Here is a 20,715-nt window from a genome sequence, read left to right as displayed (position 1 = left end):
TTCGGACAATGCTTTGACATTCATCCATGTTGCTGCATGTTTCAGTAGCTTCTGGAGAACCGGGGGGTGGGAGGGAATGGGTCTTTACCCACCCCCCTTTTTTGTGTTGTTTTTACTAGAAAAAATCTGGTGGGAACACAACACATGGATTGTTTTCATTGGTGGTTTTTCAGTCAACAGAGTTCTTTTCCTCGGTAAGAGATCTGGCATCCCCAAGACGCCCCAGAGGGCCCCAGGGAGTGGGTGCCGGCCCACCCCTTCCCTGTCCAACAGGGGCGCGGCGCCCCAACGTCCAGTCACAGCCCACCTTCTCTCAGGCACTGAGCCCTGCGGACGGAAGCCTGGTCCCAGAGCCAGCCTCCCAGGGACACTGTGCCGGGCTTGCTGCCTGGAGGGCGGAAGGCTCGAGACGGGGGCCTCCTCCTTGCGGGAGGGAAGTTTGCTGTGCGCCCAGTCACCGTGCGAGGACTGACATGTGAATGACCGATGTCACAGGACGCAGCCACCAGGTTTCTATATCCAACATGTAGGACCCAGAAAAATGAAAGACCTGCCTGCAACCTGCTCATTCCAGTCACCAAAGTCACCCCAATAAATCCAATTTAAAAATGTTAAAATACACCATTGCAGTTGCATCACAAAACACTTGAAGAGACACTTCATGAAAGCTGGGTAAGCTTTGAGGTGTTATTTAAAGACCTAAATTAAAGGTTCGTGGTCTGGAAGACGCAGGATGGTCGAGATGTCAGTTTCAATGCCCTCGCCACCTGGAGGCCAGCCAGGCGTGTGCACGTGCAAATTGACAAGATGATTTTTAAAATCCATTTGGAAGGACAAATGACAAAAAGTAGACAAAATAATCTAGAAAATAAAGCACAAAGTTACAGGATCTCAGACTCCTCAAGACTTACTGTTGTAATTAAGAGTGTGGACCTGGCAAGAAGAGACTTATCCAGGTGTCGCTAAGATAGATTAGGATGCAGAAATAGCCCCACACACCTACCATTAAAGTATTCTTAGCAATAATTATTCTTAGTATGCAAAAAGTTATTCTTAGTACACTAACACAATTTAATGAGGTACAGAAAATCTCTTCAACAAATGGCACATTACCAGTGCGTATCCATATGAAAAAAAGAGAGCTTTGAACCTTACTGTTGATCATTTTAAAACCAATTCAAGCCCTGACTGGTGTGGCTCAGTGGATTGAGCGCCCGCCTGCAAACCGAGAGGTCACCAGGTCGATTCCCAGTCAGGGCACATGCCTGGGTTGTGGGCCAGGTCCCCAGTTGGGGGCATGTGAGAGGCAACCACACACTGATGTTTCTCTCCCTCTCTCCCTCCCTTCCCCTCTCTCTAAAAGTAAATAAACTCTTGAAAAAAAATCAGAGCACCTCTAGGAGGCAGGCAGTAGAAGTTTGTCATGTTATGTTTCTCTCTCCCCACCTTTCTCTCTCTCTCTCTCTCTAAAATCAATAAACATATCTCAAGTGGGGATTTTAAAAACATTTTTTAAAGACGGATTACAGACCTACGTGTAAATGTATAACGATGAAACTGTTAGAAGGAACCATGAAAGAATAACTTCACAATCTTGGGGCACACTTGTCAGAGAAGACACTGCACTCTCGGCTTTCAACAAATAGCCAGCCAGGTAGGGCCCCCGGCAAAATGGTTTGTTCCAAAACAACGAAGAGTTGCAAACCAGGACACGAGGCCTCGTGGGAAGGCCCGTGCCCATCCTGAAAAACAAAGGGAGGAGCCAGTGGTCGGGAGCAAAGGAGGCCGGGAGAGGGTTATGCCGCGGTCTCGCTCGGCTCTGCGGTCAGCATCGGCCGGAGAGCCCCCTTGGCCTCCCCGCTTCATTTTAAATGAGGCTTCCGTTTGTTAGTTTGTGCATTTCCCTCTTGATCAAGATCTTTCTCTGGACGCGTCTCGGATTGGGCTAGGTTGTTTCCCAGGTCGGCAGCCCGCCTCCCGCCGGCGGGGAAGGAGTGTTTCCTGGTGCGAGGTCCCGCCAGCGACAGCACTCAGACGGGAGAACTATTGCAGTCACGTGAGTAACGAGGTGGGGCTGGAGGGAGACCTGTCCCTTGCTCTGTCTCTAAGTCCACACGTTATCAAGGTCACCGTCATGACTCAGCCTTGGCGCTGGGCAGACAGTTCCACGGGCCAGGCCCGCCCCTCCTGGGAAAGCTGTCGGCTCGGGTGCGGTGGCTTCAGTTCCGGGAAGCGTTCACTCGCAGGTCGCAGCGCGCAGGTGTGGTCGGGGTTTGGCGCTTCCTCTTGACGCGAATCCATGCTCCCTGGAGTTCGGCGGCACGCAGGCAGCTGTGTGCCTGACGGGCTGCTCCAGGGAGATTGAAGAGTCTGTCTTTCCTGAGCTGTCCTTTCCAGTACACAAAGCCAACAGGGTGCAGAGTGTGGGGTTTGGGGTCTTCACCTCCTTGGAGCGCGGGGAAAAGCCTGCTCCGCCGCAGCAGGCCTACTCCACCGGGGGCAGGTAGCGCCGTGCGGTGCTGAAGGGTGTCTCCCTTCATCGCCTGCGTTTGCAGACAGGCAGGACCCAGACAGACGCACGGGGCGCCCCGTAATCACCGCAAAGGTGAGTTGGTGACCCCCAAAGGAGTGGGTCTGAAGCTGAGAAGGGACCCACAGCGACAGCGATGCTGTTGGCCAAGGCGTTTGCAGGGCCTCGGCACATTCTGCCAAGGGAAACGCTAGGCGGCCAGAGCGGAGGGCCGAGGGCGGGGAGCGGGCGGAAGTGTCAAATCTGCCCCAGGGCAGGCTGGGAGGGGGGCACGTGACCCGGAAACGAGGCCCCTGGGTCCCGGAGGAATGCAAGGGCGGCTCCCCGGGTGGGCTCGCCTTCCCTGGAAGGACTTCAGCCACGGCAGACGCAGCAGCCTGTCTGCAAGGGGCAGTTTCAGTCCAGCGAGGAAAACCTGCGCACCGCGACGAAGGCTCGTTTACACCCCGGCGACGGGGGAGCCGTGCAGAACCCATCCACCCAGACCTGCGTGGTCCGTGGGGCAACTCGAGGTGCCCAGGGCCGCGCGCGCAGGCTTTCCTGGGTGGCACTTTGTCCCTCGCCCCCACTTCTGCTGCTGGTTCTCGACCGGTCTCCTGTCAGTGGGCGGACGGCTTGCTGCTTGTCCAGCAGCGGCGAGCGGAAACCTCGGAGTGTCCGGCAGGATGGGGCTGCTACTCCGCCTGAAGCAGAGCTTTCCGTTTCATCAAACCCGCGACCGCTGGGCCTCTCTGGCCAGCTTCTCTAAGTGGCCAGCTCGGCAAACACCCCTTTGGACCACGACAGAGGCGTGAGTGCTGCTGTGTTTTGTGGGGGCAGCAGGCCTGGCAGGCCCGTGACCGGCGACTCCTCGAGCTCCCGGGAGCCACGTTTAGAATGCGTCCGCGTCCGCCGCGCTGATAGGGACAGAAGCCCCCACCCCGGGTCCTGATTGGTCCGCAAGTGAGGACGCCAAATCGCCTCAGTTTGATTGGCCTGAAAGTACGATGGAGGTCAGAGTACAGCGTCTCTGATTGGTCAGAGCTGCGCAGCTCTGATTGGTTGGGGAAGTCGCCGTTCTGTGGACTGGAATCGGGCTCCCGGAGGCAGGAACGCAGAGCAAACAGACAGTGCAGGGGTGCTTGGCCGCGAAGTGCGGTTTGCGGCCTGTGGGCAGCTGGCTGCGAGGCTCTGCGTTTTCATTTGAGCCCAGTGATCCGCCGGGCGCCCTTCTTAGTCCTTAGGGTCACAGCGGCCTCAACCAAGAAGGCAGTAGCAGCAATGACCCTAAGCCGGGAGTGTCCCCAGGCCACAGGGTGCAGTTGCTGATTAGTATTCTCGGGGCCCAGGGTGGCCCCCATGTTTGGGGCGAGTACCAAGGGCACTCCGCCCTTGTCACAGACAAAGGGACCAGGGAATCTGGTCGTGGGGCCACCCAAGGGCAGATGGGGCCATGATGCTCTCCGCCAGGGCTTTCCAGGCTGCGTCGTCCGTTCTTCCCACAAACCTGGGTCACGACCCCTCAGTCTTCAGTCACCGCGCAGAGGCTGGGCCAGACGGGAGGGGCGGCACCCGACGTTGGCAGCAGCCGGCCAGGCAGGGAGAGCGTGGCCACCGGTGCCTGGTGTGGGCCCTCGGCAGGCTTAGGGTGCCGGGAAGCCTATGCAGGTCCAGGCGCAGCCTGGTTCTGCCCGAGTTTGGAACCTGGGTTTGGGCAAACTGCCAATTCCCCCTGGTGACCGCAGGCCCCTCTGATTGGTCCCCCTTAAAGGCTAAAGCTTTTAGTGAGTGGCTATGTCTTCCCAGCAGGAGGCGCAAGGGAGGGACCAGGGAGCTCCGCGCAGGACTTTGGAGAAGTGGGAGGGGCTCGCAGGAAACCCCGAGGCTGCTGCCCAGGAACCACTTCCTTCCCTCAGGAAGGCACGGGGGGGCTGAATCCGCTCCAGGAAAGGACAGGCTTCCAGCTAGGATGGGGGCCAGCAGCGTGGGAGGGCCAGGACGTCCAGGGGTGACCAGGGATGACCACGTGGTCACTGCTGGAGGTCCTGGACACACGCCCAGCCTCCCGTGGTGGCTGTCACAGGTGAAGCGGACTGTTATGGGGACGGGTGCAGGGCCGAGGCCCCTAGTCATGTGACCTCGGTGGTGGGCATGATGCCCGGAAGGGCCTCTGAGGAGTGAGTGACTCTGGGAGAGACCTTGAGGTTCTGTGTGAAGCTCAGTCGGAGATGCACCAAAGGTTCTGTCAAATCCGTCACTGGCTTTGCCCATAAAGAGGTGGCAGCTGACCCAGTGGGGCCAGTGGTCAGTGCTCCCAGACTCAGCCGCGAAAGGAGCAAAGAAAGATGTCGGGGGACATTCCGTCCCGCGGTTCTCACAGCTTCTGTCGTGTTCTGGGCTCATGTTCCCCTCTGAGAGGAACTCCGGCCCAAGACTTCTCGGCCTACTTCATAGCAGGGGTGGGGGGACCAAGGGCAAAGAGCGGGGACGGGTGCAGAGCGAGGAGCCTGTGGGGTTTGTGAGAGACCCCACACTTGCACTGGGAGGTGGGGGCCGCCTTGCAGCGGAGCGCTGGCCGAGTGAGGCCCCGGTGTCGGCAGACGGGGCCCGACCGCATCTGGACGGTGGTCTCTCCTGGCCCACAGGGCGTCTGGGGGGCGGGCCATGTCCTGTTTCTTGACCTGGAGGGCACGCACATGGGCGGTTGCCTCGTGATAAAAACATCAATATGTATTTTGCTTTGAACACTTTTCTCGATGTATGTCCTTATACAGCATCACCCTCCCCAACACCAACCAAAAATTGTATGGTTTCTAGGAACTGATACTAGAAATGAGCAAGGCCTGTCTGCAGAACAGCACCAAGCTCCTTTGGAAGCTGAGCCACCTGCCCTTGTGCTCGGCCACCGTGTGGAGTCCTGCCAGGACCCCCCAAATCCTTCCACAGGGCGTGTAGTTCCAATGAGCCCGCCAAGGCTTTCCAAAGGGTTTTTGCAGAATCAAGTTCTGAGGGGAAAAGCCCAAGAAGAGGAAGTGACTCTTCAAGGATGCGGATGTCCCACCAGCTGCTGTGACATCTGCAGACCTTAGGACAGCTCCCTGCTGGCCCCACAGAGCGGGGCTCAAGGGCACTGCCGCGCGCCCCCCCAAGCCGAAGGCCGTGGGCCCACCCACGTGAGGGTGGGCGAGGGCTGCAGAGTGACTGCCGACACGGGGAGGAGGAGACGGGAGAGCACATCGGGGGAACCCGGTAAAGCGAGTAATCAGAAGAAAGACACACAGAAAAAGTAGGACAACTAAAAGGCACAACGCGCAGCCGCAAAGGAGTTCGGGCCTCTGGGTGCCATCTGTCACACGTGCCTTGAGAAGACCCACCTGACAGCAGACAGCAGGGCTGCGCACAGCCCCTCAGGGCAGGCTCCTGGCCAAGGGCGCCACCTCCAGCTGCTGCCCGGCACTCGGGGTTTGGGAGGACTGAAGGGCAGGGGTTGGCACGGCCCTGGGGCTCCCAGACCTGGCGCCAGCCAGGGCTCCTCCTTCCTGCCCTGAGCCCAGGGTCTGCTGGCCCGGCCAGCCCCCAAGATTTCAGCTGTGGGGACCCAACCCCCTCCCCTCGGCCAGACCTCGGCCCAGGGCTGCAGATGGGGGCGGCAGTGGCTGAGACCACGCAGGGCCCTCGGGGAACCAGCCCACGGTCCTGAGGGCAGGGGTCAGGCTGAGTTCCGAGGTGGGGGCCGCAAAGCTTCCTGCCGGGTGCACTTGGCACCTGCTGGAGGATGGAGCTCCTGGCACATTCCGCTCCACCGCCCCTCCCGTCCACCCCCCTTTTGGGACTGGTTGTTCCCGGGAATACATGTGGTCTGAGCATTTGTCGCCCCCTTCCCACCGGCCAGGCAATCCTCTTGGTGGGCTGGGCTCCAGGCAGAGGCAGTGGGGAGATGCGGCCACCAGGCGGCACCACTGAGGCCATCTGGTCGCCGGTGTGAGCGAGGGTGGGGGCCCCTTTCTGGGAGTCACTGCGCAAAAGGTGACTGCAGAGCCCGGAGGGTTGAGGGGGAGGGCGGTGAGACTGGGGCGAGTCAAACCCTGGCAGGAGTGAACTCCCTCCTGGAGGCCTGGGCAGCAGTGGGACCAGGACTCTGCCCGAGTCTAAGATGCACACTCAGGTGCCTCCCCAGGGCAGGTCGGTGGCCAAGGCAGGGGGATCCGAGGGTTCAGGGCTCCCCACCTCCTGCCTCTGTCACACTGAGCCCCCCACCCACCTTGCATTCAGGTGATTCCATTGGGTCAGCTCCCCAAGTGGACACACACCTCCATCCATACAGCTGCTTCCTGGGCCTGAGGCCAACTGGAGATCCAGGCGGTCCCTGTGGCTCTTGGGGCTGGAGGGCAGCCTGCCTCTGGGTCCCCAGGGTGAGCGTGTGTGGCAGCGGGCGGGGCCGTGACGGCTGCTGCGGGCACCCCCACCCCAGCTGCGGTCCTAGCCAGCTCTCCAGGGGACCAGCTGTGTAGCCACCCTCCCCTGCACCAGGGGGACAGACCGCCCACCCCCTGGGCCGGGCACACACGGGCGCGGAGGAAGGTGGCAAGTTCCCCGAGGGAGCACACAGGGCGCTCTGGGGAGATGGCATTGGGACTGTGAGCCGGCTGGGTCGCCACAGACAGATTTATTAGGGGCCTCGGGCCTGGGGCACACCCACAGGTCTCTTCCCACTCCTGCCGCCCAGTATCCCGGGAGACCCGTGACCCACTGTCGTCCACTTCGGCCTGTGCTACAGGAGGTTCACCCTGGCCACCACCTGCTTGCAGCCCGTGACAGCGAACTCGTGGCCGGCCACTTGGTAGTAGCTGAGCTGCTCAGCTAGGAGCTCCGCGCGAGCCTGCTCTGGGAAGAAGCCCTCGGCTGCCATCTCGTCCCGGAAGCAGCTGACCACGTCCTGCTTTTCCAGCAGCAAGAAGGGCACCACGGCCGCGGCCTGCCACAGAGGGTGCTCTCGGACCAGGAGCGCCCGCAGGCTGGTGCTCAGCTCCTCCTCCGCGCGGGCGCCACGCAGGGGGCCGCTGGGCCGCGGTGGCAGCGAGCCGGACGCGTTCTGCAGCACGAAGCGCGTGACCTCCGCGCCCCCGGCGCTGCTCAGCAGCACGTAGATGGCGTTGTGGAAGTGACGCGAGCGCTGCGGCTGCAGGAGGCCGTGCAGCTCGTCCAGGAGCGCCTGCGGCATGAGCTCCACCTCGTCCAGCACCAGGAGCGGGGTCTTCTCTTCCGCCTCGGCCTGCGCCACCACCGCGGCCACCTGCCGCGCCAGCTCCTCGCGGCAGCCCTGCGCGGCGCGCGGCTCCGGGCAGTGGTGCCGCATGTGGTACTGCAGCACGAGCTGACTGTCCTCGAGCACCGCGCGGAAGTGGCGCGCCAGCAGGCGGCCCACGTGGCTCTTGCCCACTCCGCTGGGTCCGTGGAGGGCCAGGAGCAGCGGGCGGCTGTGCACGTGCGTGGACAGGTAGTCCCGCAGCAGCGCCACGATGCGCCCCACGGCGGCCGGCTGGCCGAACACAGCGCGCTGCAGCGCCTTCTCCAGCCCGTCGAGGTCGTAGCGCTGCTCGTTATCGTCCAGGTTCTCGATGGCGTTGAGCACCTGGAAGCCCACGATGGCCACGAGCAGCAACAGGCAGTGCTGTGCGCGGCTCCGGCGCTCCGCGCGCGGCCGGCACTTGCGGGAGTTCTCAGGGTAGAGCACTACGCGGCTGCGCCGGCGCTTCTTGCGCAGCGTCCTTGAGGACAGCTCCGCGGGGCTGTCGAAAGTGAAGATCTGCGGCTGGTCCGGGTCCCTGCGGGGCGCCAGACACCCGGAGTCCAGCCCTGCGCCGGGGGTCGGGAGGTGCCTCTTGCGCAGCAGGCGCACGCGGCGGCGCAGGCGGACCACCGCGCGCAGCGGCGCTATCACGCTCCGGGCCGGCGCGCTGGGGGCCGCGGCCGCGGGCTCCACGCTGGGCTGGCCGGTGTCCATGGCGCAGAGGCGCGGCACTCACATGCAGATCTCCCTGCAACAGGAAGACGGGAGGGTCTCCAGACTGACGCCCGGCGGGCTGGGTCCCTTCACCCGAGAGCGCACCTCGCTGGGAGGCCCGGAGTGTGGCTGGGCGGCCCCAAGGCCCGGGCCTGTTGCCGGAGGTTCGCCCCCTCTGACCAGGAAGCAGCTCCCTGCGGGGCCCCATGCAAATCCCTCGGGTCCTCCCGTGAGCAGCGCGGCCCCGAGGAAGTGGCAGGGAATGGGGGTGACAGGGTGCAGCTTATCAGTCGGCCTCCCAGCTTCCTACGGGAGGGGTCGGCCGGGCCTGCTGCGGATTGGGGTGAAGAGGGGTCAAAGCCGGACCCGCCCCCGCTCGCAGCTCCGACTGCCAGGCGCCGGGCGCTCGGCGTCCCGAGAGGGGTCACAGGGAGGCAGAGGCCGAGCCCCTGGGGCTGAGAGCCACCCCCACACGTAAGAACACTTGAGGGGGAGGGGGTCCGGCCAGAACTTCTGCTTTTCAGATGGGGCCCACACGGCCCCCCGGGGAGATGGATGGAAAGGCAGGAGCACGAGAAGGAATGAGGAGCAGCCGAGGAGAGCGCTGAAGAGACGCGGGGTGCAGCCGGGGTCCCCCGAACCACCCCCATACCTGCAGCTGCGTCAGACCAGGCCCCTGCCGGCCCCAGCCCCAGGGCAGCCCCCGCCCGCGGACACTGAGGCTGTGGCTCAGGAAGCAGAAAAGGCTGCCTCCCTCCGAGGGTCAGGCTGGGGTCAGGGCCTGGGGCCTCCCCTGGCCAACCCAGCCTGGAGGGGCAGTGGCACCTGCGGTCCCCAGGGAGTGTCCAGCGCAGAGGAAGCTGAGGGAGGTTTCCGCTTCTGAGCAAAGGAAGTGAGTCAGGGGTGTGTGGCGAGGGCGGGACTTGGGCTGGACGGTGGCGCCAGGCAGGGAGGCCCGCCCGCTCCCGAGGCCCCTGCCCTGTTTGACCCTGCAGGCCCGGAGTGCCTGACCAGCCCAAGAGCACCCCCTGCCTCAGGACCCCAAGGGCCCTTGCACCTGGATCTGCCCTCCACGTACCCTCCAAGACTCCCTGGGACACCTGGCACTGAACCCCCAAAGGGCCCTTTGGGGAAGGGGAGCCCCACTCCCTCTAACTCCCCTACCCACCCCCCCCCCAGTTTGGGTTCCTTTTCTTCCCCTCCCTGTTCCTCCCCACCAGGGCACCCCCACCCCCTTCCCCAGCCCGGAGCCCCCAGGATAGCGCAGCATGGCAGGGACCCGGCTCTAGCACCAGGGGGCCGACCCCCATGTGCTCAGGGCCCTGCCCCACCGGGCCCCACCTCTGCTCGGACGGCCCTGCCTGCCTGTCTCCTACCACGCCTGGGGTGGGGGCTCGTACTGCCAGGCCCAGGCCACCGGCAGCACACCTGCCCCCACTTTGGGGGGTGAGTGAGGCCCCAGCTGGCCTTGGCACCTGCGTCCCGCAGGTCCCGCAGTCCTGTCTGGGGTCCCCCTTTGCAGGCCCCCCAACCCCTTTGCTGCCTCCCTGTAGCACACCCCACAGGCCCCTTCCCCTGAGCTCGCACCTGCGTGTGGGCACTGGGGGTCCGTCCCAGGCAGGGGGTTTCCCGTCCCCCAGAGCACAGGAGGCACAGGCCTGGTGGCCAAGTGTGGAGTTCCCACCCGTCCATCTGCCCAGGGCACTCTGGTGGCATTGCCACGCCCCACAGCCCTGCTGCCCTGGCTGAGAAGCCACTGCCCCCTAGGGCCTGCTCCCCAGGCCTGGCAGGGCCGGGTGCGGGGAGACCCCTTGGGCACCTCACCCTCCGTGTGGCCCAGGACCTGGGCAGCACACTGCCCAGGCTCTACCCCAAGACCCCAGCACCAAGCGTCTCCCGACAAGGGAAAGGCCAGGGCATCGGCATCTCCGGGGGCTGGCTGGCTGCCCTGCTGGAGGCTGACCCAGCAACACCCCCCACACCCTCCACCGGACCACCTCTCACCCACCGGGGCCTCCCGTTCCCCCTGTGGGCGGGAGCCTGGCTGCGCTGACCCGTCTGTTCTTCTTTGACCTGGGGCCTCAGGCAAGTGCCGTCTGCCCACGGGCTCCTCCCGTGGCTGGGGTCCTTTGGGTCTGCTCTCCGGGGCCCCAGCTCTGTCCAGCTCCCTGCTTCCCAGAGACGGAAGCGGCCGGAAGGGGTCCCCGAGCATCTGCACCCACAGATCTGCCTCTCTGAGAATTGTCCCTTCTCCCACAGGGCCAGCCAGTGCCCTGGCCCGGCCCCTCCCTGGGCCATCCCCACCTGTGCAAACAGGTGCTTCTTCCTCTCTGAGGAAGCACGCTCCTCTGGAACACCCCCATCTTTGTCCTCCTCAGCCGCCCCCACACCTGGAGAGCCACCCCCACCAAAGTCACTGGCCTCCGCATGTCCCCGCTGGTGGGGACAGTGGAGCCAGCCCAGTCTGGTGGCCTTGAGCAGCCCTGGGCCACACCCAGGCCCTCCCACCCGACTGGCCCACAGCGACGGCCACACCCCTGGAGCAGGTGCCGGCCTCAGGCTGCTTCCGACGCCGTGGACACAGGAACGCTCCTCCCCGGGGCTGACCACAAAGCCTTTATTTACACGGGAGCCTCACCTGGCTGAGCCGGTGCCTGAGCCGCGCACCTGCTGCCAGGGAAAGCAGAGGGGCGGGCGGGCCTTGGGCTGTCCCGGGCCACACCTGCTCCGCAGGGTGCTGCTGGCCAGGGCGGGAGGGCTCCCTCCCTGCAGGGCCTTGGGCAGCGACACCCGCTGTCTGACCCTTGGGAGTCCTCCAGAGGGCTGGGCGGACCCAGCAGTGTTGCCACCCGCCCCCTCCCGTAGAGAGCAGGTGGCTTCCTCCTCGTCTCTGCCCACTGCCCCCTCCGGCCACGCACGGACACCCACACAGGGGCTGCAGCAGCCTCACAGTGCAGGGCAGCGGGGGCCAGGCGCAGGGCGTTTGGACAGTGGCCCTGCTTCAGGGGTCTGGCCGGAGGCCTGCCTCGGGCACAGGCCCAGGTGGCCCTCAGGCACTCAGCTTTCAAGACCCAGGCCGGGGCGGAGCTGTGGCACCGAGGGGGGCGACGGCCCAGTGTGGCGGCCCAGCCCCAGGAGCAGCTCTCTGCCTCCAGGAGACACGGGCCCCGGTGGTGTGAGGTCAAGGGGCCTCTTCCCGGCCACCAGGGCCGAGTGGCCCCGCATGGCCCCAGGGGAAGGAGCATCAGAGCCCGGCTGAGGCGGGCACGGCGGGGAGGGGCAGCTCCAGGGCCGGGGTCTCAACAGCCTGGGCTGGGCTGGGCTTCCGGTGGTCCAGCTGCTCCAGCTTCTCCCCGAGCTGAGAGTAGAGCTCCTTCACCGCCTCTCCGCTCTGTGGAGGGGCAGGCTCGCCGTCAGGCCCCACGGCGGGGACACCCGGGGCGGCGGGCAGGGGCCAGGCGGGCGGCACCCACCTGGCTGGTGGGCTCCAGGGCCTTCTGCAGCGCCTGCAGGCGGGCGGGCGCCACGCGGGGGTGCAGGTGGAGCAGCAGCCGCAGCACGTGCCGCTGCACGTTCTCCTTCCTGGAAGAGGCCGTGGCGCTGCAGGGGTTGCTGCAGCGGGACCCCCCCCCCCAGGGCCGCCGGCCGCCTGCCCCGCAGCCCAGGTACCTCGGGGAGGCCGTGAGCAGGAAGCCGTCGAAGAGGCTGCTGCAGAAGTCCTCCAGCGCAAACTCGTCGGCCAACAGCGCCAGGCTCCCCGTGAGCAGGTGCAGGAAGATGTCGCCGAAGGCCAGGTCCCCGAAGGCCTCCGCTGCAGGCACGACGGGCGTCAGCCAGCTCCCCGCCACCCACACCCTCCGGGGGCCCCGCCCCCAGAGCACCCTGGGGGCAGCGAGGCAGCCCTTCCGGGAGCCGGCCTGCGCCTGCCTGGGTGGGCGTCCTCTCGCTCGGGGAGGGCCCTGGGAGGCGCAAGCGGGAGGCGGGGCCGCAGCGAGGAAGCCCAGGGGACTCTGGCCCGGTGGGCTCCAGAGGACAGCGAGGAGACGGACAGGGGGAGCGCCGTCCTCACGGAGGGGACAGAACAGAGGAAATGTCCTGTGTTTCTTTGAGACCAGGGACATCGAAACCCGCAGGACACGGCTTAAGGGACACGAGTCCCTGCACGACCAGGGACGGGGCGCCCGCTCGGCCTCCCGACGCGGACAGGCCATCCGAACAAACACAGGGGACCCTGCGAACACAGCCCCGGCTCGTCCGAGGCTCCCCGGGCGACACGTCTGTGAGGACGCCCTTCCTCTGTCCGCACCCTGGCCACGCCACCCGTGGACTCACGGTGGCCACCGCGGGGGGGCGGCGGCGGGCGGGCACAGGGCTGCCGTCCCCGGGGGAGAAGCTAAAAGACTCGGGAGAGAGCTCGTAAACCGACGCCTGCCCCTCTCAGAGCCGCCAGCAACAGAGACGACGAGCAGGTCCCACCCGGCTGCACCTCGGTGCTGTGCCTGCCAGGGCCCACCGCAGGCGGGGACACAGGTGCCCCGGCCACAGCAGGACGCCCGTCTCCAGCCGACCCGCAGAAGCCGGCAACAATCCGTTCCTGGGTGTGCCCAGAGACGCGCCCGGCAACGAGGCGCCGAGGGGCCTGGACAGGCCGACCACACACAGCCCGCGTCCCCATGGGGTCCTGCTGAGGGGGCGGCGGCGTGGGCGGGTCAGAGTCTGAGGGACGGACCTGGGCACGGGAGCAGTGGGACAGGGGCTGTGAAGGCGCAGGGAGGGCCCCCCTGAGCAGTGGCTGAAGCAGCGCGGCCCCGCCCACACCTCGACCGGGGCCCTGGGCGGCTCGTCCCACAGGCTCTGACCTCCAGAACGGGAAGGGAGCGAGTTCGAGCTGCGAGTTGGGTGGTAGCTGGGTGTCAGCTAACACCCACAAAGGGGCAGCTTCCTCCACAGGGGAAGTCAGGAAGCAACGGGAGCTTCCCCCTCGGGCGCGCCAGCGACCTGGAAACACACTCAGGGAGAACCATGTGCGACCTCCACGCAGACCAACCGAGTCGGCAGGGGCCGCCGGAAGCCCCGCCCCACAGCCTGCAGCTCCCACAGGGCCCCCCCGCATGCAGCCCACCCCGATCCCTCTCTCCTTCCCGGCCCACAGCGACACCCCCAGGGGTCTTCACCACCTCCCGCACTCACGGCCCCATCGGGGCTGCAGCCGACTGGCTTCCCGACCCCCGAGGGCTGCTGGGCGAGGAGAGCAGAGGGCGCCCTCTGCCCCTGCCCCGGGACGGTGCCCCGGGACCCGCACCCCTCGGGGCGGACGGGGCGGCGGCGCCGCAGACTCACCGAGCCCGGGCAGCAGGCGCAGCAGCGCGTTCTTGTTCCGCTGCTTGGCGACGTGCAGCACGTAGTAGAGCCCCACCTCGCAGGCCATGCGCTGCTCCTGCAGGAACCTGGGCCCAGCACCCAGCCTGAGCGTCGCCGCCCCATGGCCACCTGGGGGGAGCCCTGGGGCGCGGCCCCCGCCCACACCCTCCAGCCATACTTGGTGAAACTCTCGGGGAGTGTGTTGGGGTAGGCGGCCGGGCCCCTCTCCTCAGCAGGGAGCTTCTGGTCCACGTTGAAGGCATGGTCGTCCACCACGAAGGACATGAGCGTGGGCAGGAACCTGGTGACGAGCTCCGCCTCCTAGGGCGGGAGGCCGAGGGCGCAGGGCTCAGGGGCTGCCCCGCTCCAGCCGGGCCACCACGCCCATGCCCACACCCCTCCCCGGCAGGAGAGCGGGGGAGGCCCTGCTAGGCCCCTCACCATCTTGGGCTCCTTGAAGACCTGGCTGTCGATCATGTCCCAGGCCCCCTGGCCCAGCGCGAGAAGCCGCAGCAGCAGCAGGAGGTCGGGGCTGTCCTGTCGGAGATGGGGGGGTCTCAGCTCCAGCGCCCTGAGCCCCGCTGCCTCCCGACCCTGAATGCTGTCCGCCCCCTGGCCTCCAGGCACTGGCCTCGCATGGGGGAGGCGGGGTGCTCGCCGAGGCACCCGCCCGGAGAGCGGCCTGTGGCCTGCCACGAGCACTCACCCTGGGCAGCGTCTCCTGGCCCACCAGCTCCTGCAGGTGCCGGACGGTGCTCAGGGACAGCGTGTTGATGGCGAAGGGGTCGCACAGGATCATGGACAGGTCCCTGCGGAGACACCCCCCAGCGCTGCCACGAGGAGCTGCTGACCCACAGGGGGCCCAGCGAGGCGACCCACCTCACGCAGCCAGCCCAGCCCCCTCTGGACCCCTGCCCCCTAAAAGTGCATGGTTCCAAAACTTGCACTGAGCTTATTCAAAATCCTGTAGAGTTAAAGAAGTTCCCAGAAATTCAGGCCGTGTTTGGTTCTGGGAACCTGGCCCAAATGCTGCCATTTGAGCCCAGGGCCCCACAGACATGTGCAGGGAGGGGCGGGTTGGGGCTCCCACCCCACATCGGGCCGAAGCTCAGCCAGGGGCACGGGGTGCTGGGCAGCTCCCCTCAAACAGGCTGGACCAGACGCCGCGGCACGCTCCCCGCACGCCCGGACACGGGACTCTGGGGGGCGGGGTGTCCGCAGGCAGAGGTCAGCACTCACCCCAGAACTTGCTCCTGACCCTTCTTCACTCCGTCGAGGAAGCCCTGCAGCTCCCGGGCCCTCTTGCTGTCCACGAAGCGCTCGCGGATGCAGGCGTCCAGGCACCAGGTGAACTGTGGGGGTGGGGGGAGAGGGCGCGGGGGGCACAGTCAGGGCGGGGCCGCGGCCACGCTGCAAGGCCGCCACATTGCTCCCCCAGGGCCCGCCGGGCCAGAGCCCCGCCGAGTCGGAGTGTGTGGAGGACACAACACTCGAGTTTTACTCTAAAAGGGGCCCCTCTCAGCCCTGGCCGGCTGCTCAGCTGGTGGGTGCTGTCCGACTCCCCGCGGTGGGCTCAGCCCGGTGGGAGAACCAGCGAGAAACAACCAGCGAGCGGGCCTGTCTCCCAAACCAGTGAGTAACGGGAGCCCAGGCCGGGGAGAACTCAGAGGACGCGGGACGGAAATCCGAGCCCACGGCGGCTCCCTCTCGGCAGGAGACCCGTCGTCCTCGTTACCCACCCAGGGACTTGGCGCAGAGGCCACTGGACCGCTGGGGGGGCGGGGGGGGGGGCTGTGGGTTTGAGAGACCTGGGCTTCTACGCTTTACTCGTAAATCAAAGCTGTCTTTAGTACTAATCCCTGGAAAAATAATTAAGAAAGTAGAAAGGGCCCCTCTCGGGTGGCCCCTGCAGTGGGGTGTCGGAGCGGACACCCAGGAGGTGGGGCCGCTCGGGCTGCTGGAGACCAGGGCGGCGTGGACCCGAGAGGGGCCCGAGGGCCACGGGTGGGCCAGGATGGACCGCAGGAAGCGACGGAGCAGGCGGGTGAGCAGCCGTGGCTCTGGAGGCCCCCTGCCCCCAGCCCCGCCGGCCAGGCAGCAGTGGGGCGGCGGCGGCTGTGTACCTGGGGGTCAGGCGGGTGAGCCGTGGGAGCCCAGAGGTGGGGACTATCGAGCCCCCGGGGAGGGAGGAGCGCAGGAAGAGGCCAGGGCACAGGGGCGCCACCTTGTGGCAGGGGTCCACGGAGCAGATGTCGCCCACGTCCAGGTCGTGTAGGGACATGAGCAGCTCCGCGCGGAGTGTGCAGTAGTGCACGTTGCGCGTCCGCAGGAAGAGGGTCCGCAGGAACTGCAGCACCATGTCGTACAGCTTCACGTTCTTCCCCACCATCTGCGTCAGCTTCTGCACCACCTGGGGGGCGAGACCCCGCGGCCGGGGTCACCAAGGGCCCCCGTAGGGCTTCCCTCAAAGGCCACCGGCCTGTCGTCCCAGACTCCAGTGGAGGCCCCAGGAGGCCCGGCCTGTGCTGCCCCAGCCCACAGGAGGGGCTCTGCCTTCTGTCCCCGGGCTGTGAGCAGGAGCGGGGTCATGGTCCAGCAGGGTGACGGCCACGCAGGGCAGCCTGAGGTGAGGGACGCCCCCAGGCACCAGGCTGCACACGGCAGGGGAGAGCGGCAGGGGCCGCAGGGCCCCCCGAGAGCTCTGCCGAAGATCGCCCTAGGCCTCCGGGCCCCTGACAAGCACAGCAGAGCCGGGTGCGGGGCCCGAGTCTCGGCACCCACACACGGGCCTCCAATGACAGCTGACACGCAGCAGCCCAGACCCCCAGCCCAGTCTGCCTCACGCGCGCGCGGGGGGGACACAAGATGGGGTGCCGACTCTCAGGGCAGCTGGCCACACACCCCGAGGACCCCAGGGGGATGCGTGGACCTGCAGCCACCCTCTCCCCTTGCAGGGGCACAAGACACACAGCAGGACCCCGGCTGGGAGGGGAGCGTGAAGAAGGGACAGGTGACCACGCAGCCCCAGCCGAAGGCCTGGCTCCCCCAAGGTGAGCGGGGGGAGCGGGCAGGACACGAGGACACCCCACCCCGTCCAGAAAGCAGAGCACAACCCCTGCCCGGACGTCGAGGAAAACGTCAGGCTGCACCCTCCCTCCCACCGCACACAGACTCCAGGGCAAAGGTGCACGAGAAAGAACGCGACTGAACACACAGCGCCACACTGCCAGCCTGGCCAGCTGTCACCGCCACCTCCCTCCCGGGGGAGCGGTCCTCCCGCAACCGGGGCATGCAACTCCAGCGACCTCCACCTCACTGGGGAGGGCCAGAGCGTCCCCAGCGGCTCCGGTCCCCCAACCTCAGCCCGCTCACCTGCTGGCTCTACACTCCGGCCACACCAGCCCCGAAAGCCCAGCCTGGCCGTCCCCCGAGCCTCTGCTCACACCTGGCTTTTCTGCGACCTCCCCTCTCTGCAGTCCTGGTCCACTCCTCAACCTCGTGGTGACCAACCAACGTGTGACCTTTACCGAGTACTGCCCCCGCGCCCGCCTGCAAGTGCCCCGAGCTCCAGAGTTGCTGGAGAACCCAGCGCCTACGGCAGGAAGTCAGCGCTCAAGAAATGTCTACCAGCCCTGGCTGGCGTGGCTCAGTGGATTGAGCACCGGCCTGAGAACCAAAGGGTCACAGGTTTGATTCCCAGTCAGGGCACAGGCCTGGGATGCTGGCCAAGTCCCCAGTTGGGGGCATACAACAGGTAACCAACTGATGTATCTTTTGCACATTACTGTTTCTCTTCCTTTTTCTCCCTTCCTCCTCTCTAAAAATTAAGTAATTAAAAAAAACAAACAAACACGTTTGGCTAAAAAAATGTTTGTCAAAGCAACTAACAACTAAAGCCTAAACACAGAGTCACCCCGGAGCTGAAAGAAGACACGCTGAGCTCAACCAGAAAGACTCGCCCACACGCAGGGTGCCGAGTAGGCGAGACCCACAAGACCCACACCTGGGTGCGGCGCTGCAAAGCCCCCTCCTACCGCTCTCGTGTACGAACCTACCCTCCCCGGAACAAAAACACCCAGACACTCGGGGGCGGAGAAGGGGCTGGCCAGTGCGGCCCTGCCCCCGCCTCACCTCGCCCTGGCGCCTCGTTTTGGGGGACGGGCTGAAGAAGTTGTGCAGGACAGAGAGCTCTGTGCTGAACAGCGCGCTCTCCTTCTCCAGGATGTACTGCTTCAGCAGCGGGGAGACCTCGTCGCCGAAGAGCGCCTGGTTGTCCTGCCAGATCTGCCGCTTCACCTCCACGGCACAGGCCCGGTACAGCTCCTTGTCGGCCATGACCAGCTTGAGCTTCTTCTCGGGGACCTGCAGGACCGCACCGGCCACCTGTGAGTGGCACCTGTGCCCTGGGCACAGGCCAGGAGGCCTCGGCGCCCCCGCCCTGCAGAGGCCCTCCAAACCTTGCCCCAACTGAAGGGGCACCTGGGGCCGCCCTCCGGCCCTGGCAGGGCAGGCAGCCACCCTGAACGCACACTGCCCTCTCCCGGCAAGGGCCGCGCCCCGAGAGGACACCACACTCTGGCCTCTGCGAGGCTCAGCAGGGAGAAGCCGGCACAGAGAAGGCCCCCCTCACCGCCTGTGCCGGGCAGGCAGCTCGGGAAACCCCGGGGCTCACTTTGGGCAAGTGCTTCATGACGCACATCACCACCGGCTGCAGGGACGGCATCTTCACCAGGGAAAAGCTCTTCTCCAGCAGGTCTTCCAGCTTCTTGTACCTGCAAACACTCCAGTGCTGAGGAAGCAGCCGCCTGCCTGTCCCCAGGGACGAGTCTCCGCAGGTGGGACTCGTGAAGGAGCAGGCCCTTTTTCAAGCAGGAACGTGTAGCCAAGGGGACAGCGGTGCTGCTACCTCTGTTCCCACACTGAGAAGGCAGCGGCACTCATCGCCTGCCCACCCACCTTTCCTCGGCCTTCCCCTCAGAAGCAATGGCTGACACGCGCTCCAGCAGCTTGTCCCGCAGCTCGTCAAACACCGACTGGTGGAACTCCAGCCGAGGCGTCCCATGCAGGTCCAAGAAGGGCAAGGCCGACTGCAGGGACGGCAGCAGCACGCCGTTCTCTGTCTGAAGAAGCAGAGGATCAGCGCGGAGTCGATTTTGCTTCTCTGCAAAATCGGCAAATACAGAAACCAGCCGCGGCTACGTCCGGACACCGGGGATGCGCAGAGAATGCACACAGGCAGCTGCAGGGATGTTCCCGGCTGGTTCTAACTACAAAAACTGAAAGCCACCCAGATGACCGCCCATGGGGCACTAGCTCAGGACAGCTGGTCCCTTCATCCCGCGGGACAGACGCAGCGATCAGAGACAGGGAAACCGGCCCGCTCCCCATGCGACCCCGCCCCCCTGCCGGGCTCCCGCGCCGAACGCCCGGCCTGCGCGCCCCGTCCCACCTGAAACTGCTCGATGGCCTTGAGCGGTTCGGTGCAGTTGGTGAGGGTCTCCTTCAGGTCCTCGCCGTTGGCCACACCCAGGTCCTGCAGCCCCGCGAACATGGCCGAAGCCCCCGCCCCAGCCCGGCTCGGCGCCCCATCGCCACCGCGCTCCGCCGGCGCCGCCGCGGCCCCCGCAGGCCCCCCAGCAGCCCGCTCGCTCGGGCCGCGGGGGCCGCCTGAGCTCCTCTCCGCCGCGCCCTCCAGTTCGGCCAGGTGCCTCCGGCAGCGCCGCTCCGCTTGAACCGCGGCCGCCCACTTCCGACGCGCACAGCCAGTCCACCCGCCAACCCGCCCCTTCCGGAAATGCTGCCGCCGCGCAGAGGTTCCTGGGAGAGAAGCCGCGCCAGGCTGAGCTACCGAGAGGGAGAGCAACGCCCAGAGGCGGTGCGCCGCCAGCGAGGCCCCGCCCTCCGCTCCGCCCCTTCGGCGCGCCACGCCCACCCGCCGAGCCCAGCCCCGTCCCCCGGCCGCTTCCGGTGCCTGGGCCACGGACTCGGCCTGGCGGAGTTCGCCTGCCCTCCCGCCTCCGGCCTTGTCCTTCTTTCTGGGCGAGAAGAACCTTCGCCGAGCCGGCGGGGCGTGCAGGTACCGCTGCGGGGGCGCAGCCGCTAGAGGAATTTCAGAACCGACCTTTCGGCCGATTACATTTTATTGTGAAAAACCACCGCAGCGGCCCCTGACGCTGAGACATGATCGAGTTTAGGACAGACCTAGAGGGAGAAGGGAGGCCCTGTGGGCGGAGCTCTCGCCTCGCGTCCCAGCGAGAGCCCCGCCCCCCAGCGGCACCATACAGCTACGTCGGGGCTGCGAGGGCCGCTCCAGCCCCGCCCCCGACTTCCGCTTCCCGCCTGCCAAATTCTGCTCCGTCTTCATGCCTGCTGTAAGCTCCGTGGCGGCGGGCGGCAGTCTTCCTCTTGCGGACGAAATCCTCTTTTGGTGACAGGCACCTAGTCGCTTGTCTTTTGCAGCCGACGTGTTAGCAGCTCGTTCTGGATCCAGGGAGGGGAAGCCCGGGCGTCAGGGCAGCCGAGCGGCCCGCGCGCTGCTCGCCCTCGGGCGGGGAGGCCTCGCGTGGGTCTTTTCCTGGGTCCAGCGTCCGCGCTTCGCGCCTGGCGCTCTCTGGGCTTTACTTGGGAACTGCTTACCGTTCCCTGTTCAAAGTCCTCGCATGTCTGCTGTTTGCCCGTAAGTCCTCGATTTGACAGGTAGACCCGTTACCTCGGGGATCAGATCAGGCTGTTTCTTGAGACTGGCTAGCCTTCAGCCCATACGTCTTTGGTTTTCATTATACCGGCAATTGTTTGAGTTTCTATCTCAAGTATCAAGTCTTTAAAACATTCTTACGATGTG

At 65.7% G+C, this 20,715-nt stretch overlaps 2 protein-coding genes across 2 annotated transcripts; both read right to left on the bottom strand.

Annotated features, from left to right (window-relative positions):
* Positions 1 to 7,156: 7,156 nt before the first annotated feature.
* TOR4A (torsin family 4 member A) lies at positions 7,157 to 9,600 on the bottom strand. The gene is made up of 2 exons (XM_045846003.1): positions 9,166 to 9,600; positions 7,157 to 8,547 (listed from the first exon to the last, which is right to left on the bottom strand). Exon 2 carries the CDS (start codon positions 8,511 to 8,513, stop codon positions 7,281 to 7,283), a length of 1,233 nt encoding a protein of 410 aa, XP_045701959.1. The 5' UTR covers positions 8,514 to 8,547; positions 9,166 to 9,600; the 3' UTR covers positions 7,157 to 7,280.
* Positions 9,601 to 11,116: 1,516 nt separating this feature from the next.
* On the bottom strand, positions 11,117 to 19,807 carry NELFB (negative elongation factor complex member B). The gene is made up of 13 exons (XM_045846001.1): positions 19,324 to 19,807; positions 18,831 to 18,994; positions 18,547 to 18,646; positions 18,006 to 18,236; positions 16,099 to 16,284; positions 15,114 to 15,226; positions 14,581 to 14,683; positions 14,316 to 14,411; positions 14,053 to 14,195; positions 13,854 to 13,960; positions 12,183 to 12,324; positions 11,987 to 12,095; positions 11,117 to 11,904 (listed from the first exon to the last, which is right to left on the bottom strand). The coding sequence occupies exons 1-13, from the start codon at positions 19,423 to 19,425 to the stop codon at positions 11,758 to 11,760; spliced, it is 1,743 nt and encodes a 580-aa protein (XP_045701957.1). The 5' UTR covers positions 19,426 to 19,807; the 3' UTR covers positions 11,117 to 11,757.
* Between the last annotated feature and the right edge of the window lie 908 nt (positions 19,808 to 20,715).

Source organism: Phyllostomus hastatus, unplaced genomic scaffold (assembly GCF_019186645.2).
Source record: "Phyllostomus hastatus isolate PE091 unplaced genomic scaffold, TTU_PhHast_1.1 phas_contig_495, whole genome shotgun sequence".
Classification (NCBI taxonomy): Eukaryota; Metazoa; Chordata; class Mammalia; order Chiroptera; family Phyllostomidae; genus Phyllostomus; species Phyllostomus hastatus.
This window is presented reverse-complemented; position numbering and strand designations above follow the sequence as displayed.

Excerpts from the sequence above, each read along its gene's own strand:
- NELFB (XM_045846001.1), bottom strand. The coding sequence starts at position 19,425 with ATGTTCGCGGGGCTGCAGGACCTGGGTGTGGCCAACGGCGAGGACCTG. Across the intron at positions 18,237-18,546 it reads TCATGAAGCACTTGCCCAAA|GTCCCCGAGAAGAAGCTCAA; the intron begins GTGAGCCCCGGG and ends GCGGTCCTGCAG. Across the intron at positions 12,096-12,182 it reads CTGCTCACGGCCTCCCCGAG|GAAGGAGAACGTGCAGCGGC; the intron begins GTACCTGGGCTG and ends GGCCTCTTCCAG.
- TOR4A (XM_045846003.1), bottom strand. The coding sequence starts at position 8,513 with ATGGACACCGGCCAGCCCAGCGTGGAGCCCGCGGCCGCGGCCCCCAGC.